General features: G+C 42.2%; 2 protein-coding genes across 4 annotated transcripts in view; one reads left to right on the top strand and one right to left on the bottom strand.

Moving 5' to 3' along the window:
• Positions 1–3865: 3865 nt before the first annotated feature.
• LOC115101670 (uncharacterized) lies at positions 3866–8946 on the top strand. The gene is made up of 5 exons (XM_029621139.2): positions 3866–4355; positions 4484–4523; positions 4790–4910; positions 5319–5483; positions 6336–8946. Exons 1-5 carry the CDS (start codon positions 4018–4020, stop codon positions 6656–6658), a joined length of 987 nt encoding a protein of 328 aa, XP_029476999.2. The 5' UTR covers positions 3866–4017; the 3' UTR covers positions 6659–8946.
• Positions 8615–25116, bottom strand: part of LOC115101452 (histone-lysine N-methyltransferase 2A-like) — a 75230-nt gene continuing 58728 nt past the window's right edge. For all 3 annotated transcript variants that reach the window (XM_029620948.2, XM_029620956.2, XM_029620966.2), the window contains exons 31-34: positions 19079–19186; positions 18471–18554; positions 12136–12265; positions 8615–11456 (exon numbers count right to left, since the gene is read on the bottom strand). In XM_029620948.2, the coding sequence (XP_029476808.2) occupies positions 11181–11456; positions 12136–12265; positions 18471–18554; positions 19079–19186 (598 nt within the window). In that variant the 3' untranslated portion in view covers positions 8615–11180. The remainder of the gene's footprint in view (positions 11457–12135; positions 12266–18470; positions 18555–19078; positions 19187–25116) is intronic.

Genomic DNA, 25116 nt, shown 5'->3' with positions numbered 1-25116 from the left:
TTTCAAAATTAGTAGTTCGAACTGTTTGGGTATGGACCTGGAAAGTATGACATTACTTTGCAGGCTATCTCTGCAGTAGACTGCAACTCCGCCCCTTTGGTAGTTCTATCTTGACGGAAGATGTTATAGTTGGGTATGGAAATCTCTGAATTTTTGGTGGCCTTCCTGAGCCAGGATTCAGACACGGCAAGGACATCAGGGTTAGCAGAGTGTGCTAAAGCAGTGAGTAAAACAAACTTAGGGAGGAGGCTTCTGATGTTGACATGCATAAAACCAAGGCTTTTTCGATCACAGAAGTCAACAAATGAGGGTACCTGGGGACATGCAGGGCCTGGGTTTACCTCCACATCACCCGCGGAACAGAGAAGGAGTAGTATGAGGGTGCGGCTAAAGGCTATCAAAACTGGTCGCCTAGAGCGTTGGGGGCAGAGGATAAGAGGAGCAGGTTTCTGGGCATGGTAGAATATATTCAGGGCATAATGCGCAGACAGGGGTATGGTGGGGTGCGGGTACAGCGGAGGTAGGCCCAGGCACTGGGTGATGATGAGAGAGGTTGTATCTCTGGACATGCTGGTTGTAATGGGTGAGGTCACCGCATGTGTGGGAGGTGGGACAAAGGAGGTAACAGGGGTATGCAGAGTGGGTCTAGGGGCTCCATTGTGAACTAAAACAATGATAACTAACCTGAACAACAGTATACAAGGCATATTGACATCTGAGAGAGACATACAGCGAGGCATACAGTAATCACAGGTGTTGAATTTGGAAAGCTAGCTAAAAACAGTAGGCGAGGCTAATCCGCTAGCACAACAAACAGCAGGTAAAATGGCGTTGACTAGGCAACGGGGCCGACAGGTAAGACAAACAAGCAGAAAGGAGTACCGTGATTAATGGACAGTCCAGCGTGCGTCAGCTATGTAGCCAAGAGATCAGTGTCCAGGGGGCAGCGGTGGATGGGCAGGGGGGCTGGGCTGCCGAGTGTTATCCAGGTTTTTAAAAAACTAACAATGACTAACTAGCTTGTAGCTAGTTAGCTGGTTAGCGTCTGGAGGTTCTTGAGTGTGTCATAAAAATAAAAATAAGAGTAAAAGTAATAGCGATTCCGTATCACATTGGGTGAGGCAGGTTTCCGGAAGGTATAAACAAATTAAAAATCAAAAAGAAATAGAAAGTAAATGGGGTCAGAGAGTGATTGGGACGCGGTGGTTCAGACGGTTAGCAGGCCTGTGCTAACAAGCTAACAGTTCGTAGGCCCGAGCTAGACAAGGTAGCAGTTAGCGGACCGGAGCTTGACAAGCTAGCCGTTAGCAGGCCGAATTAGCAAGCAGGGAGATAGCGAGGGCTAGAGAGTTAACCTTTGGGGGACGTCGCGATGGGGTGAGTCTGTTTATTCCTCTTCATGCGGTGAGCTGGAGATACAGCGATTCAGAAAGCTCGCGGGCCTTGGCCAGCAGATGGATCTTTGGCGATGTCGCAGCGGAAAAGCCTGTTGAAACCCCCTCGGACGATTATGTCGGCGGACCAGTCGTGATGGATCGGCGGGGCTCCGTGTCGGCAGTAGAGGGTCCAGGCCAATTGGCAAATTAGGTATTTTTGGACCTCTTCGGCTAGTCGGGAGATGGGCTTAGCTCGAGGCTAGCTCCAGGCTAACTGGTGCTTGCTCTGGGACAGAGACGTTAGCCAGGAGTAGCCACGGATTGCAGCTAGCTATTTACGATGATCTGGTATAAAGGTTCAGAGCTTGCGGTAGGAATCCGGAGATGTGGTAGAGAAAAAGAAAAAGCAGTCTGATATGCTTTGGGTAGATGTCGCGCTGGTGTCCTAGTTAGCGTTGAAGACCGCTAGCAGTGGCTAGCTACTAGCTAGTAGCTAGTTAGCTGGCTAGCTTCTGATGAGGGTTCCGATTCTAAAGTATAGAAAAAGCAGATCCGTACCACATTGGGTGATGCGGGTTGCAGGAGAGTATATTCAGCCTGTAGTTGGAAAGTGAGATTAAAATATGTACGAAATATATACAGAAAAAAACGAGGAAAAACTATATTTACACTATACAGGACGGGACAAGACAAAACACACGTCCGACTGCTACGCCATCTTGGAATTTTGCCACCCACTCTGAAACTAACTGAAGCCCTTTGTGTGTTGCAGTCACTTCAATCACTGTAGCAGCTGACTAGTATAGTGATGAGTAATCTGCATACATAGACACTATGGCTTTACTCAAAGTCAGTGGCATGTCGGTAGTAAACATTTTAAGAAGCAAGGGGCCTAAACAGCTACCCTGGGGAATTCCTGATTCTACCTGGATTATGTTTGAAAGGCTTCGATTAAAGAATACCCTCTGTGTTCTGTTAGTCAAGTAACTCTTTATCCACATTATAGCAGGGGGTGTAAAGCAATAACACATATGTTTTTCCAGCAGAAGACTATGGTCAATAATGTCAAAACAAGATAGCCCCCCCAATCATTTTCTCATCAATTTCTCTCCGCCAATAATCAGTCATTTGTGTAAGTGCTGTGCTTGTTGAGTGTCCTTCCCTATAAGCATGCTGAAAGGGTGTTGTCAATTTGTTTACTGTGAAATAGCATTGTATCTTGTCAAACACCCTTTTTTCCAGAAGTTTATTAAGGGTTGGTAACAGGTTGATTGGTCAGCTATTTTTCAAATCAAATCAAATTGTATTGGTCACATACACATGGTAGCAGATGTTAATGCGAGTGTAACGAAATGCTTGTGCTTCTAGTTCCGACAGTGCAGTAATATCTAACAAGTAACCTAACAATTTCCCAACAACTACCTAATACACACAAATCTGAGCCAGTAAAGGGGACTTAACTATTTTTGGGTAGCGGAATGACTTTAGCTTCCCTCCAGGCCTGAGGGCACACACCTTCTATCAGGCTTAAGGTGAACATGTGGCAAATAGAAGTGGAAATTCTGTCTGCTATTATCCTCAGTAATTTTCCATCCAGACTGTCAGACCCCAGTGGCTTGTCATTGTTGATCGACAACAGTATTTTCTTCACACGGACTTCCACACGGACTTCACAGAATTCAAAAGTACAATTGTCTTTCATAATTTGGTCTGATATACTTGGATGTGGTGTCAGCATTTGTTACTGGAATGTCATCCCTAAGTTTTCTTATCTTGCCAATTAAGTAATTCAAGTAGTTGGCAATATCAGTGGGCTTTATGATGAATGAGCCATCTGATTCAATGAATGATGGCACCGAGTTGGCTTTTTTTCCACAAAAATGTAATTTAAGGTTCCCCAAAGCTTTTTACTATCATTATTTTGGATAATTGATCTTTGTTTCATAGTATAGTTAATTTGTATTTAGTTTTTTAATTTGTAGTATGTTTGCCAATCACTAGGGCTGCAAGAATGATTTGCCATACCTTTTGCCTCATCCCTCTCAATTCCTCATCAATCCAAGGAGATTTGACAGTTTTTACAGTCATTTTCTTAATGGGTGTGTGCTTATTAAGAACAAGCAATTTCATAAATGTGTCAAGTGCAGCGTCTGGTTGCTCCTCATTACACACCATAAACCAGCAAATATTCTTTACATCATCAACATATGATTCACTACACAACTTCTTGTATCACTACACAACTTCTTGTATGACCTCTTATATACTATATTAGGCCCTATATTGGTTTTCCTAGATATGGCTATTATATTGTGATCACTACATCCTATGGATTTGGACACTGCTTTAAAGCAAATTTCTGCAGTATTAGTAAATATATGATCAATACATGTTGATGATTTAATTCGTGTGCTGTTTATAACTACCCTGGTAGGTTGACTGACAACCTGAACCAGATTGCAGGCACTGGTTACAGTTTTTCTTGAGTGGGCAGCCTGATGATACTCTGCTTTCAACAACTTTTATTTTACTAGCAAACAGCACTGTAGCCTACTCTATTCTACACGTTTCTCTTAACGAAATGGGCCACAATTCTGAGAATTGCTCTGATGACTTGGATACATTTTGGGATGAGTAAAACATGTGTGCCGTGTTTTACATTCACAGCATCGACCAGGTAAACTCGACATGCTGCAACGATTGTCTTTATTTTAAATCTAGTTTCGATGTTGCTACGTTTTTATCAGTGCACAGCGCGCACTTGTGGTCTACAAACAAATCTTATTTTCGATCAGGGTACGAATTTAGTCCAAACTGTGGCAGGTATGACAATGGGGGAGCAGCGGAAAGACCGTATGCCGCCCAGAGCTTCAATAACGGGAGCTTCATGAAATGCCAACCCTGTTCTCGCTGCACTCCAAATCATCAAAAGCTGTCCGAATGCAACGAAACGACAGACACGCAATGCTGCGTAGCGAGGTGAGCGCAAATTTTCTCTGGGTTGGCTTCAAATCTTCATAGGAAAAGGATGGCCATTTGTTTTCTATCTGGTGCTGAAACTATGGGTGCTTGGTTGTTTGAGTAACACTGTAAAACCCTATGTCTAGGGACCAGACAGGCTGTTGGAAAGGTGCCCTGAATACCACGGTGAGTTTCATCTATGATGATGAAGCTGATGATGCTATTTAATTAAGGGCGTTTATGTGGTAGTTTTGTGAAGACCACTCTCAAATTTATCATGGCTGTTATTCTAATATTGACCTAAAATACATCAATAACAGTGTCACAGTTAGGCAATTTATTCGCAAATGTTTTCAATTTTGGTCAATAGGGCACTGAGCAAACAAAACAAAGTTATTCAATCAGGAATAACAGAGTTAATGTTGACTTCACATCAATTTCAAACTCAACAGGTCCAATGGTCAACAACATTAAGGGTCCAAGTGTCAACATCAAATCCCACCCCAGCCAAACACATTGATCCAAGATTACATGGTGATTCTGCAACTTCACATGTCAACCATCAGACTGCATGTAAGTTCCAACCCCCAAATATGAGCCATTTTAGAAGTAATTTAAAAGGTACTGAGTTTGATAATACCAGTCCTTCACAATTCAAAAAGATGACTAAACTGTTTTGTTAGGATACTGCTGAACATGTCTAACTGCTCATTGTCACGCTCCTCTGTGTTCTTTCAGGGATAGTGCTTACCCTCATCTTGGTTCTCTCTGTACTTGCATTTCTCTTATTCATCTATATTAAGAAGAGAAGGAGAGGATCAGAGTTGAGCATGATGATGAGCATTAGGGAGATTAAAAACTGTCAAACTGTCAATGCATAACACAGAACATCTGGTTTGACATGTTTGCTTAAAACCGCATTAACTCTTCCACTTAGCTTACTTTCCTGTCCTGTTTTTGAATGGTTGTGGTTTGACACAGATAAGGAACATAAGCCATGCTTCATGGTCAGCCTTAAAGACTGCCTCCCATCAGACAATATCCTGTATACCAACCAACATTCACGGAGCAATAAGACAACAGCAGCTGTCAATGAAGAGGTTGCTCTGCTACAGTCAGAGACCAGGAGCCTAGAGGACATTTTAAGTGAGTTATCAAGTGCTATTACTAATAGAGCTACTACCAGTCTGTTATTCATTGGTATTACCAGTACCTCTACATCACTACTCTTCCATAAGTTGCAAAAATGCTCGAGGTTTTAGCGCGCAACTTGGATTTCAGCACAAATCTCCCATGATATGTGGGTGGTTCCACGAAATTGGTCCCTTTTGTGTCTTTCATATTTTAAGTAGAAATTGTGCCCCATATTTAATTTTAAAAGTCTGTTATATTAAATGAAGTGCCCTTTAATGTAGACCACATGGATAATTCAATGAAGACTGAAAAGACGTTAAACTGTTCCTTTTAAAATAATTGTTTAAAAATAAACATTGAACATTTAACAGTCAAATCATAGTGTAAAAGCAGGTGAGCTGGTTCTACTGTCAATTTTATGGTGTTTTGTGGTGGGAAACTGAGTTGGTCGAGTAGAACACATCAACCCTGTTACCCAACAATTTACATTGTGAAGCTTGCATTCAATTGCCCCTCCCTGTTACACACAAGCTTCCATTCACCCTGTCAAAAGGGGATTTATGGCTGATTTAAGATGAAATTGTCAACCCTGTTACTTTATTAGTCACTTAATATAGTAGTTATTTTATTTAACCTCTTGAGATGGGAAATCATGTATTTTATTAAGTTGACCGTGTGCACTTGACAGAATGTTAAAATGAGGGGAAATCAGGTTTTTCTTGACCAAGTTACACTACCCAAAAGGGACTCATTTAGTGGAACAACCCATTAATACTTGATTTACGTATTTGGCTCTGGATTGACAGAAGTCAGCATTCCAGACACATCACTCACCCGTAGTGATATTTCCTCATGTCTTACCAGGTCCTGACCTCCAGTCTGCGCCACTGCAGACGGTTCTGGACAACCTGGATGTTCTAGAGGAGCTTGTGATCCTGCTGGACCCGGAGAGCCCTGGGGTGAAGAACACCAGCCACCTAGCATCTCGCTGCTCCTTCCCCGCCACCTGGATTACCTACACCTACTCCCTGAGGGAGAGCAAGAGCCCCCTGAGGGCCGTGCTGGAGGGGGTCACCACCAAACACCCAGAGTGGACTGTAGGACACCTGGCCAGGTTGCTGAGAGAGATGGACCGGAACGACACAGTGGTGGTGCTCACCAAGCTCAGCTTGCTTAAGGTGTTCTAGTCTGGGTGTGTTCTGTGTTGGGTCCGGAAAAGATGGCTCCATCCTGATACAACCGCGAGTCTCTACCCCCTGCCAAGGCACTGAGATATAACAGGAGGGCCAGTAGGAGGCATGCTTTTCTTGGGGACCCCAAAGCAGTGATTGGGAACACTTGCATTAGGGTTCAAGTAAGATATTTAACTGCGATAACATGGCACTTATCACTTAAAGCAGGGATGTTAATCCCGGTATCCTGAAAAAAAATGGAGCTACACACTCTAGGTTAGTATATTATTGCATCTGAGCTCCTAATAACCAACGTTTCGACAGACAAGCTGTCTTCATCAGGGTATAATGACAAACACTGTGGGGTGACTAGTTTATATTGTGTCGAAGGACACACACACACAAGTGTCTGTAATCATGACCGGGTGTGGCTTGATATCATTGGTTAATTTTCAGATATAAATAGAACATACATGAATGGATAGCATACAATCATAGATAACATTTTGCTACATAGGCCTACAAACATTTATAATGAATAGCAAGATCACAGTAATGGCTTCAGATCAAAGTCTACGTTGAGACCGAGGGGAGCAAGGGTCTTTAAAGTAAAGATCCAGGCAGCCTCTCGTTTTAACAAATTGTCGAGGTCACCCCCTCTCCTTGGGAGAGGTGCCGATATAACGTAGGGACGAAATCGAGTGTTCATTTTTACCACAAGGACAAGTTGTAAGATAAATAACTGCTTTAGCAGAGCACGTGATAACACCTTTGATCGGGATCGGTTTCCCTGTTTGGGGGTGTTTAAATGATCTACATTTGTAAGTGACATTGTATTGAGTGCAGCTGTTACACTTGTAGTCTCCATCCGGTAGAGGTGCTAATAGACATTGTGCAGGAGTATTTTGGGGTGGTAAATAAGTTCACCAATTGATCAGATTTCTGCCCCGTGAAAATATGACCAAGGGAGGGTCCGAAAACACATTACCGATAGTGTCATCGGATCGTAGAATGTGGCAATGTTTGTGAACGATTTCCATAATTTGTTCAGAGCACTTTAAATGAGGGGTAGTGAGGATGCAAGAATGCTTCTTTTTGCGAGACTGTCCTTGAAAGAGATTAAGGGACATTTTGTTTTTGCCATTCTTATCTAATTTCTGTGTTCATGCAAGTGGCTGACTGGACAAATCACACCTATGAGTAGCTGCAATTTGGCAGTAGGCCCAGACCGTGTTTTGAGAACAAACAAAAGATCTGTTTCAAGGTATCAGCTTAGAGAAAGAATCCTTGTGATGTGTTGGTCTGTCACATTATGAAACCGTATTGGTGGGTAACATGGATGAAACAAAACGGTAATGATGAATGAATTATGCCAAATCATGCAAATATAACCTGTCTTATATACGGCTATACACAGACAACGGTTGGGACTGCCAAGTGTCTCTGAGACATGTGTACTATGCTGCATTGAGTTGGTTGGAACCTCTCCAGCACGCTGACAAATAAACAATCATTCAGTTAAGATTGAGTGTCCCGGTGTAAGAATTAGTTATGGATTTTTGTACCCCCTCTCCTAGAATTTTTTTTGCATCTCAGCCATATCTGTCAATCTGTTTTTTATTCGACAGAATTGGCTGTAGGGCAAACTGTATTTCATGGGAAGCGGGTGACAGCTATCAGCCCTCAAACTGTTATGATCAATAGGTTTCCTGTAAAGATCAGTATATAGAACATTATCCTCACACAAAATCAGAAGATCAGGGAAACTGATATGATGTGCGTGACAGATATGTGTCAGATCTCAGGCGCTCAGAACAAGTGTTAAGTTCCCAACCTGGCCCTCACAATCATTTTCATCTTATGTCAAACGTAATATCACCAACCAATGATATTGCTGTATTTATACATTGCTTGTTATATAAATGTCATATTAGCATTTGTTTAATTCAATTTTCAAATGATCAACTCCAATTTGTTCAAACATCTTAACATCTTTATTAAGCAAATAACATTATAAATAAAAAAAGTGCATAGAAAAATTAAACGGGTTTAGAAATATGTATACAATTATTTACAAACTCAGGGTTTATTTGTACAAGGTAACAAAGACAAGTTCACACATATTTTCATGTCTTTAACACTTTGTTATACTTTAAAATAACCCTACCATATAGAACATACAGCTTTCTGAACCAGTTCTGGGAGAGATCGTCATGGTAACTTCAGGTTTCCAACTAGTGCTTTGCATGTTTCATCGAACACACAGGCCAGCTCTGCAGGACATTAAAACCAAGTTACTCTTATTATATTGTCATCATCCTTTTTTTTGCATTAGTATTCTTTAACATCTGTCAGAGCAACTGAGGTAGAATCCTGGCAAGAGGTTAGGGAGTGGAGTGGGCATAGAGAAACCTGCTCTGAGCATTGTTACAACATCAGGTTTTCAGCGAAAAAGGAAGCTAGGTTAAGGATAGCCGTATCCCTGAAAAAGATGCATCCTGTTATTGGCAAACTCTGCTAAGGGTGTTAGATGATTGACAAATGGGAATACAGGCTCCATCTCACTGATTGGTCGCGCAGGCTGGTGGGCTTAAGCTCTTCCTTACTGGGTATTATATTTCAAAAGGACAGTGCTCATTTCCTTTAGATTATTATCTCTAGCTTGAAAGGTTCTCTGTGGCACGCAGATGGGAAGAACAGCATGACTCGAATGCTTGATATTCTTCTGTTATAAGGCCTGCCGATACTAAGGCCTGCTGTACTTTCTCCATGAAAATTATACCAGAACAAAGAAATACAATCAAAAACAATTAAAAAATACCTGCTTTAGAACAATGTCTTGTGTAAAGGCTGAAATGTAATACACAACTGTCCTCAAACATCAAGGTTCAAATAAGAAAAAGAAGTAACAAAGTAAACAAAAAGAGGAAACGAGGGGAGGAGGATTTCCCACTAGACCACCATTTATACAAAGCACAGCTAGTTTCACCAGTCCAAAATCTGAACAGAAACATGAATAAATACAACTATTCTAGAGCTCAAGCAATCTCTTATTGTAAAGATGTGAACAACAGGGTGTACATTTGATTTCCTAATATGTCTGACTGAACTGACAGCGTTGACTAAAGTTGTACGACAGCAAACGTTAAGGTGCTGAGTGCATTCTCTCCCTATCTTGGTTTTACACCAAGACATGATTCTCTCTTAAAGCCATCCTACGGAGCAACATACAGTACAGTACTGGCCTAATGCTATGCTTGAGATCTCCAGTGCACAGGGGTGCAGTCAGTCCACAGTCGGGTATATATAGAGTTTATAACACATCTCTTAGTGGTGTAACATGGACAGTGTTCCACCCTTTGTGGATGGCAGAGAATGTCAGAAGGAGAAGTCAGTACTTTGTTAACTCCACTGACTGTTGAGAAATATGGAGTCTGGATTTTGTTCATTCACTAAAGATGTGCAACTGTAGCGCAGCAAAGAAGTAGGCCTAATATTATTGCAAAAAGTAATCAGCATTTGCCATGATAGTAATAAAATATATTTTTAAATAAAAAAAGAGCTACACTCGTCACTCTTGGATTGGGTAGTGTTTGCTACATGCAAAAATGGTGAAGGGAAAGTTCTTAAAGATATGATTTAGCTGCAGCAAACTCTTTAAGGGTGACACTGTTATCGAACCGTTTAATTGAACATAATTGAGGTCTCTTCCCCGGTCTGTGTAACAGGGAAGTGGAGAATGGATAGAAAAATAGGTATTATTTGCTGGGTCTCTGACCTAGGAGCCACAAAGTCTATGGCCCATCATATCTAGCACCATGGTTCTATGAACAGTCAATGGAAAGCAAATATGTACAACCTGACGCATGATGAGCACTGTGAAATATAATTTCAAATAAATAAAACGATGATGAATAAATCAAGTAAAGATGGAGATATGGCTAAGGGCTATCTCTAAGGGATCAACTAGAGAGGATGGAGCCAACATGATTATGGGTGTCGAAATTAAAAATCTCCCCCTGCCCCCCGACAAAAAAAGATGAGGAATCTCTCCAAGTCTAGCTTTTCTGGTCCACCCTCATTTCAACAGAAAGTGCTTGACGTTATGGCGTCAAGGAAAATACCTTCATGCAACATAGAACCAGCATAACCACAATATGTCTGCAGCGTTCAGTATCCTGTTCTCAAGAAAAAAAACACACGCTATAACGGTAGCTACTTCCGCTCTCTTGTGGCAAACTTGCCCAACCTCTGGCAGATGCATATCGGTTAGGAGCCAATGTGAGCTTATTGATGCATGTCCCTGTGTGGCGGTCCTCTTCCCTCTTGCTCCCCATCTCCTGGCCCTGGTTCCTCTCCCAGTCTCTTCGTAGTGGCTCATCCTTTCCTGTATTTTCTCCTCCCCCACCTCCCAACCCAGTAAAACCTTAATTTAAGGCTTTTAAACTCTTCCTCTGTTGCCTCTGCTCTCACCCCCTTCCCTTGTGCCTTGTTCCCCCTGCAGAGACTGTGGCAGTACCAAGTCCTCCTCCTGCCCCTAGTTGAGGAAGCGTCTGCATTTCCGGGCCCCGCAGTTGCAGTTGAGCTTGCTTGCTGGGTCTTCGATGGGGAACTTGTAGTCGTAGGTGAGCTCCTCGCCCCGGTAGATCTTGCGCAAGGCGAAGATGACGATGTGCTTCTGGCCCTCCACGTTGATGACGCGCGAGTAGCAGTTGGGCTCGCACGAGTGGTTGATGAAGCGTGCCGCATTGCCGTGCATTGTGGCGTCCACCACGTCAAAGTCATCGATACGGAACATGTAGCAGCCGATACCCTGTGGAGGAAGGAGGGAAAAGAGACAGGGCACTTAGTTTTAGTTTAACATGTATTATGTTGGCCTCCTGGGTGGCGCAGTGGTTAAGGGTGCCAGCTGTGCGACCAGAGACCCTGGGTTCGCGCCCAGGCTCTGTCGTAACCGGCCGCGACCGGGAGGTCCGTGGGGCGATGCACAATTGGCCTAGCATCGTCCGGGTTAGGGAGGGGTTGGCCGGTAGGGATATCCTCGTCTCATCGCGCACCAGCGACTCCTGTGGCGGGCCGGGTGCAGTGCGCGCTAACCAAGGTTGCCAGGTGCACGGTGTTTCCTCCGACACATTGGTGCGGCTGGCTTCCGGGTTGGATGCGCGCTGTGTTAAGAAGCAGTGCGGCTTGGTTGGGCTGTGTATCGGAGGACGCATGACTTTCAACCTTCGTCTCTCCCGAGCCCGTATGGGAGTTGTAGAGATGAGACAAGATAGTAGCTACTAAAAACAATTGGATACCACGAAATTGGGGAGAAAACGGGGTAAAAAAAAAAAAAAACAAAAAAACATGTATTATGTTGGTATCAATAACATGTATTTATTCAAGCCCACAATTAGTGGACTTAAAAAAATCCACCAACTAAGGTCTCGTTGGGACAAACCATAGGGATTTATGTCGTCTCAAACACACTCTGGACTGATTGATCTCACCTTGCCATCGTAGTACTTCTCCCGCTTGTCTGTGAGCACTGAGCGAATGACGATGCCGGCATACTCGATGACCATCTCCTGAGCATCGATGTTCCTCTTGCAGAACAGACCTCGGCCGTGGATAGCAGACCTACACCAGAGAGATGTCAGAAGAGGTTCAAGTATGAACAACAGTTCCATAGCTAATCCCCTTGGCTATTAAAAGGATGCAATGGATCACATTTTTATTATCTGAGTCAATGGAAATTCATGTTACTCATTTTGCAGCAGAATAACAGAATAGCAGAAAAGGGAGAGGCAGGAAATATAAAGCATGTCTCAGTCCCTAGTTTGCTGTGATAGCTGTAGAACAGTGGTTCCCAAACTTTCTATAGTCCCGTACCCCTCCAAACATTCAACATCCAGCTGCGTACCCCATCTAGCATCAGGGTCAAGCGCACTCCGATGTTTTTTGCAATCATTGTAAAGCCTGCCACACACAAACACACTATACAATACATTTCTTAAACATAAGAATGAGTGTGAGTTTTTGTCACACCCCAGCTCGTGGTAAGTGACAAAAAGCTCTTATAGGACCATGGCACAAATAATAATAATAATCAATATTTCTCTCTTTATTTAACCATCTTACATATAAAACCTTATTTGTTCATCGAAAATTGTCAATACCTCACCACAGGTTGAGAAGGGTGTGCTTGAAAGGCTGCACATAACTCTGCAATGTTGGGTTGTATTGGAGTCTGTCTTAAATCATTTCACACAGTCTCTGCCTGTATTTTGTTTTCATGCTAGTGAGGGCCGAGAATCCACTCTCACATAGGTACGTGGTTGCAAAGGGCATCAGTGTCTTAACAGCGTGGTTTGCCAAGGCAGGATACTCTGAGCGCAGCCCAATCCAGAAATCTGGCAGTGGCTTCTAATTAAATTCGATTTACACAGAACCGCTTGTTGCAATTTCAATTTCTCTTGTTCAGATATCAGTAAGTGGACTGGAGGCAGGGCATGAAAGGGATAACAAATCCAGTTATTTGTGTCATCTGTTTCAGGAAAGTACTTGCGTAATTGCACACCCAACTCACTCAGGTGCTTCACTATATCACATTTGACATTGTCCGTAAGCTTGAGTTCTTTCGCACAAAAATAAAAATCATACCATGATGGAAAGACCTGTGTGTTTTCCTTGTTAATGCAGACAGAGAAGAGCTCCAACTTCTTAATCATAGCCTCAATTTTGTCCCGCACATTGAATATAGTTGCAGAGAGTCCCTGTAATCCTAGATTCGGATCATTCAGGCGAGAAAAAACATCACCCAGATAGGCAAGTCGTGTGCGAAACTCGTCATCGTGCAAGCGGTCAGACAAGTGAAAATTATGGTCAGCAAAGAAAACATTAAGCTCGTGTCAATACTTTGCCCCATGCATATAATTGGTAGATTTAGATAGTGTTCTCTAAAGTTTCTAAAACTGTTAAAATGATGTCTGTGAGTATAACAGAACTGATATGGCAGGCGAAACCCCGAGGACAACCCCCCAAAAAAAATCTGTTTACCACTGTTTTCAATGGCAAGTACAATAATTATAAGCCCAAGTCCTCCCAAATTGCAGTTCCTAGGGCTTCCACTAGATGTCAACAGTCTTTAGTTATAGTTTCCGGATGGTTTTTGGAAAAAAATGAGTGTTTCTAGGTGGCTCCCATTTTGGCTGTAGTGTTTCCAAGTGGGTGGAGGAAAGCGCGTTTTCTTATTTATCTCCGGTAATGAACATACTATTTGTCAGGACAAGACTATTCTCGGTCTTAAATTGTATAGTTTATTTGCGTATTAGGATACCTAAGGTTTGATTATAAACATTGTTTGACTTGTTTGGAAAAGTTTATTAGTAACGTTTGGGATTCATTTTGTATAGGGAAACTGGATGGATTATTGACTGAAGCACGCCAGCTAAACTGAGTTTTTATGGATAAAAAGGACATTATCGAACAAAAGGACCATTTGTGATCTTCTAGAGTGCCAACAGAAGATCAAATGTAAGGCATTTTTTATATCGCTATTTCTGACTTTCATGTCGCACCTGCCTGGTTGAAATATGTTTTTCATGTGTTGGTATGCAGGGAGCTGTCCTCAGATAATCGCATGGTTTGCTTTCACCATAAAGCCTTATTGAAATCTTACACGGCGGCTGGATTAACAACAAGTTAGGCTTTATTTTGATGTACTACACTTGTATTTTCATGAATATGAAATATTTATGGTAATTTAATTTGAATTTGGCGCTCTGCAATTTCACAGGATGTTGTCGAGGTGTCCTGCTAGCAGCACGCCTTTCCCAAATTAACAAAGTTAACCATTTTCACTGTAGTGTCCAAAACGTCTTCAAGCTGTCAGGCATTCCCTTGGCAGCAAGAGCCTCTCAGTGGATGCTGCAGTGAGCAACTGTTTGCATGCGTTATCACTCCACTGTGTCTCCCTGTCATGGCTTTTGCACCATCAGTACAGATACCAGTTAACCTGTTGAATCTAGGGGGCACTATTTTCATTTTTGGAAAAATAACGTTCCCAAAGTAAACAGGCTATTTTGTCAGGACAAGATGCTAGAATATGCATATAATTGACAGCTTAGGATATAAAACACTCTAAAGTTTCCAAAACTGTAAAAATATTGTCTGTGAGTATAACAGAACTGATATTACAGGCGAAAGCCTGAGAAAATCCAATCAGGAAGGGACTCTTATTTAGAAAGCTCTGCGTTCTATGGCTTCCCTAATGTGTCTAGTGTCACAATACATAGATTCAGGCTTTTATTTTGAAAAATGAAAAAATGAGCCTGAACGTGAACATTGCATCAGTGGTCAGCTGGAGTCTCTCAGAGTGTTTTGTGCGTAAGAGACAAATGCGGCCATTGTTTCTCTCTTTCCTACTAAGAAGCCACCTGTCCCAGTTTATATATTATCGAATAGATATTTGAAAAACACCTTGAGGATTGATTATAAACAACGTTTGCCATGTTTCTGTCGATATTACGGAGCTAATTTGAAATATTTCTCAGCCAAACGTGAAGAACTAACGGAGTTATTTCGGCTACAAAAACAATATTCTTGGAAAAAAATAACATTTGCTATCTAACTGGGAGTCTTGTGAGTGAAAACATCCGCAGCTCATCAAAGGTAAACACAAATGCTTGTCTTGCTTTGGCTGTAAAGCATATTTTCAAAATCTGAGATGACGGGGTGATTAACAAAAGGCTAAACTGTGTTTCAATATATTTCACTTGTGATTTCACGAATATGAATATTTTCTAGTAATATTTATGTCCGTTGCGTTATGCTAATTAGTGTCAGTTGATGACAACGCTCCTGGATCCGGGATGGGTAGTTACAATTAATTAACAAACAGATTACCGACCATTTCGTATCCCACCGTACCTTCTCCGCTATGCAATCTGGTTTCAGAGTTGGTCATGGGTGCACCTCAGCCACGCTCAAGGTCCTAAACGACATCATAACCGCCATCGATACGAGACATTACTATGCAGCCGTATTCATCGACCTGGCCAAGGCTTTCGACTCTGTCAATCACCACATTCTTATTGGCAGACTCGACAGCCTTGGTTTCTCAAATCATTTACATTACATTTACATTTAAGTCATTTAGCAGACGCTCTTATCCAGAGCGACTTACAAATTGGTGCATTCACCTTATGACCTCCAGTGGAACAGTAGTGCATCTAAATCTTTTCAGGGGGGGGTGAGAGGGATTACTTTATCCTATCCTAGGTATTCCTTAAAGAGGTGGGGTTTCAGGTGTCTCCGGAAGGTGGTGATTGACTCCGCTGTCCTGGCGTCGTGAGGGAGTTTGTTCCACCATTGGGGGGCCAGAGCAGCGAACAGTTTTGACTGGGCTGAGCGGGAACTGTACTTCCTCAGTGGTAGGGAGGCGAGCAGGCCAGAGGTGGATGAACGCAGTGCCCTTGTTTGGGTGTAGGGCCTGATCAGAGCCTGGAGGTACTGAGGTGCCGTTCCCCTCACAGCTCCGTAGGCAAGCACCATGGTCTTGTAGCGGATGCGAGCTTCAACTGGAAGCCAGTGGAGGGAGCGGAGGAGCGGGGTGACGTGAGAGAACTTGGGAAGGTTGAACACCAGACGGGCTGCGGCGTTCTGGATGAGGATTGATTGCCTCGCCTGGTTTACCAACTACTTCTCTGATAGAGTTCAGTGTGTCAAACCGGAGGGCTTGTTGTCCGGACCTCTGGCTGTCTCTATGGGGGTGCCACAGGGTTCAATCCTCGGGCCGACTCTCTTCTCTGTAAACATCAATGATGTTGCTCTTGCTGCTGGTGATTCTCTGGTACACCTCTACGCAGACGACACCATTCTGTATACTTCTGGCCCCTCTTTGGACACTGTGTTAACCTCTCTGGGATATGTGGGACGGTAGCGTCCCACCTGGCCAAAAGCCAGAGAAAATGCAGAGCGCCAAATTCAAATAAATTCCTATAAAATCAAACTTTCATGAAATCACACATGTAAGATAACAAATTAAAGCTACACGTGTTGTGAATCCAGCCAACATGTCAGATTTCAAAAATGCTTTTCGGCGAAAGCAAACGATGCTATTATCTTTTAACCTCTTCAGTCGACCCTCTACTTTTTTGAACATTCTGTTAAAAATCGCGCAACATTTCAGCGCCCTGCTACTCATGCCAGGAATATAGTATATGCATTTGCTTAGTCTGTGTGGATAGAAAACACTCAGACGTTTAAAAAACTGGTTAAATCACTGCTGTGGCTTTACCAGAACGGCATTTACATCGAAAAGCACAGGAAAAACTGATCACTGAAAATGGGGAAAATATATCCATGCGCTACTTGAACCCATTGATAAACGTGAACCACAATTAATTGACTGAGGTTGCAGTACCTACAGCTTCCACAGGGTGTCTAGAGTCTTGTCATTTCCCTTCGAGTTTTTTCTTGGTCAAACACATACAGGACACCGTATCTAATCCGGTCTAGGACCGGATATTTTCGTTGAGTTTCTAGCCGGACATTTTTCCAGACGGACAGCTAATGATCTTTACATCGCTCCTGATGAATTTTATCGCTTATTAACGTTTACTAATACCTAAAGTTGCATTACAAACGTATTTCGAAGTGTTTTGTGAAAGTTTATCGTCAACTTTTTGAATTTTAAAAAATGACGTTACGTTTTGAAACTATGTTTTTTTCGTTTATCACACAGTCTACATATAACGATAGCTAGGCTTTATATGGACCGATTTAATCGAAATAAAGACCCAAATAGTGTTTATGGGACATCTAGGAGTGCCAACAAAGAAGATGGTGAAAGGTAATGAATGTTTTCTATTTTATTGTGCGGTTTGTGTAACGCCGAAATGCTAATTATTTTGTTTACGTCCCCTGTGGGTCTTTTGGGGTGTTGCATGCTATCAGATAATAGCTTCTCATGCTTTCGCCGAAAAGCATTTTAAAAATCTGACTTGTTGCCTGGATTCACAACGAGTGTAGCTTTAATTCGATACCCTGCATGTGTATTTTAATGAACTTTTGAGTTTTAACTAATACTATTAGCATTTAGCTCCTTTGCACCCCAGTATCTCTACTTGCACATTCATCTTCTGCACATCTACCACTCCAGTGTTTAATTGCTATATTGTAATTACTTCACCACCATGGCCTATTTATAGCCTTAACTCTATTATCTTACCTCATTTGCACTCACTGTATATAGACTTTTTGTTTTCTTTTGTTCTACTATGTTTTGTTTATTCCATGTGTAACTCTGTGTTGTTGTATGTGTCGAATTGCTATGCTTTATCTTGGCCAGGTCGCAGTTGCAAATGAGAACTTTTTCTCAACTAGCCTACCTGGTTAAATAAAGAAAAAATGAAAAATAAAACCTACATGAGCAGCAGAATTCCCATGAGAGAGTAACGGTTAATGTGGATGTGAATTTTTGACATTGTGTTGTTATTTTACTTAACACTAGATGGTTTTTAATTTTATTTTTGGCAGTGAAACGAAAAAAACCTCACCCAAATGTATAGCCTCGTTGGAAAATATAAATGGACTGTTTGAAAATGTGAAGAAAAAAAGGTGAACCCACATTTTTATTTAGCATACCCCCGACGGCATTGCGCGTACCCCAGTTTGGGAAAATCTGCTGTAGAGAACCACAGTGACTGCTTCCTGTCAAGACAGGCCGCAAATTACCTTTGGGGGGTCAGTTTCCACCCCACTGAGAAACGCATGAGCTCTTTAGCCCAGAATCATGATCATAGTCACAGGCTCTGGGGACCAGGACTAGTTGTGTGCTGACCTGTACACGCCTACAGCCTCCTTCGATGTCCTCTCCAGATGTCTGAAGCGCATGGCCATGGGGAGCTCCAAGCTCGTGGCACGTCTAGGAGAAAAGGGATAAGCAGAGAAGATGATGTGCTTCTGACCTTTCACGTTGAACTCTGAGAAAAGAGTCACTAGAGACTAAGACAAGAGGGTAGAACACATTTGTAACGTTGCTTGATTGGGAGAGGTAGTTGCAGAAATGACAGAATGGTTTAGTCCAACCACAAAGATCACTTTAGGGGAGTTACAAATACAGGAATGGACAACATTTCAATAGTGAATTAGTCACAGCTTTAAAAACGATTGTGTAAACATGTAGCTGTACAGCTGGCTCCTTTGTTACTCATCAGGCTGAAGGAATACATTGATATGTCTACCAACTAAAAATTGATCATTTGTTGATGTGAAAGTTGTTTTTCAAAGGAACAACATTTGCGGCAATGTTCAACAAGTTCTAAGAATGTTCCGCTAGACAAGATCTTTCATGGACTAGCTACTGCAGTATTTAAGCCAAAGGTTCCTTTTTTAAGATATTAGCTAGCTTCCTTTGCGATGGCCAGCATACAATAACTGTAATCTGACCTTGTGGATTTGAGTGGGACTTCATCCTCCTCCTCGTCGTAGGGGTTGATGTCAGGGAGCTGGCGGTGCTGGGAAGCCAGGAAGTTGAACATGTCGAAGGTGGACTTCCTGTAAGAGAAGACAGGAACAAGGTGTTACGTTAAATTTTACAGTATGCAGACTTTCTTTATCATAGTTATTTTGCCCAGCACTGGTGTAGAATTTGGGATGTGGACGTCACCCACACACTCTTCATATGTTAATGGAAGGAGCAGCATAGACGTAATACAGGTCTTATTTCCAGCTTACTCAGACTGTGGAGTTGGAGTTCACACTCACATCGAAACACAACAACCACAGACATCCTTTGTTCCTCTAAACCTGACAGCTGTCTACATTCAAAACAGACATTTCACCAATACTCCACACAGAGACTAGCTTCCACTTTGAAGTTGAAAACCACCTACAGAGGGGAAAACCCAGATTCTTTAAACATTTGCTAGACTTTAGTGCTATGGGTTGACCAACTGCAAGGTGAGGACAAAATAATACCGGTTCCCACCATTACACTTGTGGTGATTTACCAATTCTCAGAAACTTCCAAATGAATACATTTGTATTTATTAAACTTCTTCCAAACTATGACTCATGATTAGGGTTGCACATTTTGGGGAATATTCAGAGGTGGAAACTTTCCGTGGGAATTAACGGGAATATACGGGCATTAACGGAAATACACTACCGTTCAAACGTTTGGGGTCACTTAGAAATGTCCTTGCTTTTGAAAGAAAAGCAAATTTTTTGTCCATTAAAATAACATCAAATTGATTAGAAATACAGTGTAGACATTGTTAATGTTGTAAATACTATTGTAGGTGGAAACGGCTGATATTTTATGGAATATCTACATAGGCGTACAGAGGCCCATTATCAGCAACCATCACTCCTGTGTTCCAATGGCACGCTGTGTTAGCTAATCCAAGTTCATCATTTTAAAAGGCTAATTGATCATTAGAAAACCCTTTAGCAATTATGTTAGCACAGCTGAGAATTGTTGTTCTGATTAAAGAAGCAATAAAAATGGCCTTCTTTAGACTAGTTGAGTATCTGGACCATCAGCATTTGTGGGTTCGATTACAGGCTCAAAACGGCCAGAAACAAATAACTTTCTTCTGAAACTCGTCAGTCTATTATTGTTCGGAGAAATTATGGCTATTCCATGCGCGAAATTGCCAAGAAACTGAAGATCTGGTACAAGCCGTGTACTACTCCCTTTACAGAACAGCACAAACTGGCTCTAACCAGAAAAGAAAGAGGAGTGGGAGGCCCCGGTGCACAACAGAGCAAGAGGACAAGTACATTAGTGTCTCTAGTTTGAGAAACAGACACCTCACAAGTCCTCAACTGGCAGCTTCAATAAACAGTACCCGAAAAACACCAGTCTCAACGTCAGCAGTGAAGTGGCGACTCCGGGACGCTGGCCTTCTCGGCAGAGGACCTCTTGCTCAGTTGTGCACCGGGGCCTCCCACTCTCCCGCAGACTCAATAGCCTTGGCTTCTCAAATGACTGCCTCGCCTGGTTCACCAACTACTTCTCAGATTGAGTTCAGTGTGTCAAATCAGAGGGCCTGTTGTCCAGACCTCAGGCAGTCTATGTGGGTGCTATAGGGTTCAATTCTCGGGCCGACTCTTTTCTCTGTATACATCAATGATGTTGCTCTTGTTGTTGGTGATTCTCTGATCCACCTCTATGCAGACGACATCATTCTGTATACATCTGGCCCTTTTTTGGGCACTGTGTTAACAAACCTCCAGAAGAGCTTCAATGTCATACAAACACTCCTTCCGTGGCCCCCAACTGCTCTTAAATGCAAGTAAAACTAAATGCATGCTTTTCAAACGATCGCTGCCCGCACCTGCCTGCCCGTCTAGCATTACTACTCTGGACGGTTCTGACTTAGAATATGTTTTACATTTGCACACACTGTATTTAGATTTGTCTATTGTGTTATTGACAGTAGTGTTGTTTGTGTCGCACTGCTTTGCATTTATCTTGGCCAGGTCGCAGATGTAAATGAGAACTTGTTCTCAACTGGCCTACTTGGTTAATTAAAGGTGAAATATATATATTTTTAAAGGTAGTTGTTTTTTGCATACATCATCCAGGAGGATCCTCTTGATGGGGCTGTCCATATCGGCAGACTGTGATATGGCCATTTCTTGGAGAGACTCCTTCCCCTCCAGGAGACTGTCAAATATGACAACACCACCCACAACAGGTGTTGCTGTGCAGCTTCCATGTGGGACTCTTATGCTTCTCACTTTGCTTGGTGAGGTAGATTGCTGCTATAACTTGATGACACCTCACATACCTAACCATTTCCTTGGCTCTCTTGTAGAGTGTATCCATTGTTTTCAGTGCCATGATGTCCTTGAGGAGCAGATTCAACGCATGAGCAGCACAGCCTATGGGTGTGATGTGAGGGTAGGACTCCTCCCCTTTAATTATTCCTTGCCCACGAACATTCAACCACCCATCAGAGATGACTGCAATACAGTCTGCTTTCTCTATGATTTGCTTGACCTTCACTTGAACTCTGTTGAACTCCGTATCCAGCAAATTAGTAGATAAAGCATGTCTGGTTGGAGGGGTGTATGCTGTGCGAAGAACATTCAGAAATCTCTTCCAATACACATTGCCTGTGACCAGAGGTGAACCAGTTGCATACACAGCTCGAGCAAGACATTCATCAGTATTTCTCTGACTACGTTCCTCCATTGAGTCAAAAAAACTTCCAGGAGGACCATGAGCTGTTGCTATGGATAAGGTGTCTCATCATTTTCACCTCGAATAGGAGTAGAGGGACTTTTGTCAAAGGTTGCTTGTTGTGAGCACAGAGGGAACGTTATTCACTTTGCCAGATGATTTTTCATGTTTGTTGTATTCCTCACATACAGTGGGGCAAACAAGTATTTAGTCAGCCACCAATTGTGCAAGTTCTCCCACTTAAAAAGATGAGAGGCCTGTAATTTTCATCATAGGTACACTTCAACTATGACAGACAAAATGATTAAAAAAATTATCCAGAAAATCACATTGTAGGATTTTTTATGAATTTATTTGCAAATTATGGTGGAAAATAAGTATTTGGTCAATAACAAAAGTTTCTCAATACTTTGTTATATACCCTTTGTTGGCAATGACAGAGGTCAAACGTTTTCTGTAAGTCTTCACAAGGTTTTCACCCACTGTTGCTAGTATTTTGGCCCATTCCTCCATGCAGATCTCCTCTAGAGCAGTGATGTTTTGGGGCTGTTGCTGGGCAATACGGACTTTCAACTCCCTCCTAAGATTTTCTATGGGGTTGAGATCTGGAGACTGGCTAGGCCACTCCATGACCTTGAAATGCTTCTTACGAAGCCACTCCTTCGTTGTCCAGGCGGTGTGTTTGGGATCATTGTCATGCTAAAAGACCCAGCCACGTTTTCATCTTCAATGCCCTTACATGGCCCCATTCATTCTTTCCTTTACACGGATCAGTCGTCCTGGTCCCTTTGCAGAAAAACAGCCCCAGAGCATGATGTTTCCACCCCCATGCTTCACAGTAGGTATGGTGTTCTTTGGATGCAACTCAGCATTCTTTGTCCTCCAAACACGACAAGTTGAGTTTTTACCAAAAAGTAATATTTTGGTTTCATCTGACAATATGACATTCTCCCAATCTTCTTCTGGATCATCCAAATGCTCTCTAGCAAACTTCAGATGGGCCTGGACATGTACTGAATTAAGCAGGGGGACACGTCTGGCACTGCAGGATTTGAGTCCCTGGCGGCGTAGTTTGTTACTGATGGTAGGCTTTGTTACTTTGGTCCCAGCTCTCTGCAGGTCATTCACTAGGTCCCCCCCGTGTGGTTCTGGGATTTTTGCTCACCGTTCTTGTGATCATTTTGACCCCACGGGGTGAGATCTTGCGTGGAGCCCCAGATCGAGGGAGATTATCAGTGGTCTTGTATGTCTTCCATTACCTAATAATTGCTCCCACAGTTGATTTCTTCAAACCAAGCTGCTTACCTATTGCAGATTCAGTCTTCCCAGCCTGGTGCAGGTCTACAATTTTGTTTCTGGTGTCCTTTGACAGCTCTTTGGTCTTGGCCATAGTGGAGTTTGGAGTGTGACTGAGGTTGTGGACAGGTGTCTTTTATACTGATAACAAGTTCAAACTGGTGCCATTAATACAGGTAACGAGTGGAGGACAGAGGAGCCTCTTAAAGAAGAAGTTACAGGTCTGTGAGAGCCAGAAATCTTGCTTGTTTGTAGATGACCAAATACTTATGTTCCACCATAATTTGCAAATAAATTCATAAAAAATCCTACAATGTGATTTTCTGGATTTCTTTTCTGATTTTGTCTGTCATAGTTGAAGTGTACCTATGATGAAAATTACAGGCCTCTCTCATCTTAAGTGGGAGAACTTGCACAATTGGTGGCTGACTAAATACTTTTTTGCCCCACTGTATGATTTGGCACAGTATTTGCAAATGTACACAGCTTTTCCTTCTACATTAGCTGCAGTGAAATGTCTCCACACGTCAGATATTGCATGTGGCAATATCCTGTAAAGATTAGAAACAAACGAGTAAAAATAAAATAAAAATACAATTCCATGTAGAGAAAAATAGTTAACCTCTTTGGGTTGGGGGGGCAGTATTGAGTAGCTTGGATGAATAAGGTGCCCAGAGTAAACTGCCTGCTACTCAGGGCCAGAAGCTAAGATATGCATATTATTAGTAGATTTGAATAGAAAACACCGAAGTTTCTAAAACTGTTTGAATCATGTCTGTGAGTATAACATAACTTATGTAGCAGGCAAAACCCAGAGGACTAACCGTTCACTAACCGTTCTCTGTCTGTTCAGTGAGTTCTCATTGGCAAACGATATTTCTTAGGCACTAGTTTTCAGTTCCTACCGCTTCCACTGGATGTCACCAATCTTTGGAGTTTGGTTGAGGTTATTCCTTTGTGCAATGAAGAAGTACGGCCATCTAGGAAATGGGTAACACTGTTGAGAGTTGCGCAAGACTTGAAAAGTAGCGTTAGTTTCCTCTCGTTCTCTATTGAAAACAGATAGACCAGTCTTCAATTAGATCGATTATTAACGTTTAAAAATATCTAAAGTTGTATTACAAAAGTAGTTTGAAATGTTTCGGCAAAGTTTGCAACTTTTGAGATATTATGTAGTGACGTTGCGCAATTTGGAAGCTGTTTTTTTCTGGATCAAACACGCCAAGTAAATGGACATTTTGGATATATATGGATGGAATTAATCGAACAAAAGGACCAAATGTGATGTTTATGGGACATATTGGAGTGCCAACAAAAGAAGCTCGTCAAAGGTAAGGCATGTTTTATATTTTATTTATGAGTTTTGTGTAGCGCCTGCAGGGTTGAAATATGCTACTCTTTGTTTACTGTTGTGCTATCATAAGATAATAGCTTCTTATGCTTTCGCCAAAAAGCCTTTTAAAAATCTGACATGTTGCCTGGATTCACAACGAGTGTAGCTTTAATTTAGTATCTTACATGTGTGATTTAATGAAAGTTTGATTTTTATATAATTTAATTTGAATTTGCCGCTCTGCATTTTCCCTGGCTTTTGGCCAAGTGGGACGCAAGCATCCCCTATACCATAAGAAGTTAAACTGTTTGAATGATGTCTGTGAGAGTAACAGAACTCATATGGCAGGCAAAAACCTGAGAAAAAAATCCAACCAGTGGGAAATCTGGGGTTCGGAGATTTTTAAGTCTTTGCCTATCCAATATAGTGTAAATTTGGTCCGATTGCACTTCCCAAGGCTTCCACTAGATGTCAACAGTCTTTAGAACCTTGTTTCAGGCTTCTACTGTGTAGGGGGAGCGAATAAGAGCTGTTTGACTCAGGGGTCTGGCAGAATGCCATGAACTATGTCACACGCGCAGCCGTGAGAGCGAACTGCATTCCCTTTCATTTCTAAAGACAAAGGAATTGTCCGGTTAGAATATTATTGAACATTTATGATAA

The sequence above is a fragment of the Oncorhynchus nerka genome, linkage group LG3 (genome assembly GCF_034236695.1).
Source record: "Oncorhynchus nerka isolate Pitt River linkage group LG3, Oner_Uvic_2.0, whole genome shotgun sequence".
In the NCBI taxonomy this organism is placed as follows: Eukaryota; Metazoa; Chordata; class Actinopteri; order Salmoniformes; family Salmonidae; genus Oncorhynchus; species Oncorhynchus nerka.
Note: the sequence above shows the minus strand (reverse complement) of the source record. Positions and strands in the feature narration are given on the sequence as shown.

Excerpts from the sequence above, each read along its gene's own strand:
- LOC115101670 (XM_029621139.2), top strand. The coding sequence starts at position 4,018 with ATGTGTGCCGTGTTTTACATTCACAGCATCGACCAGGTAAACTCGACA. Across the intron at positions 4,356-4,483 it reads ACGCAATGCTGCGTAGCGAG|GGACCAGACAGGCTGTTGGA; the intron begins GTGAGCGCAAAT and ends CCCTATGTCTAG. Across the intron at positions 4,524-4,789 it reads AAGGTGCCCTGAATACCACG|GTCCAATGGTCAACAACATT; the intron begins GTGAGTTTCATC and ends CAAACTCAACAG.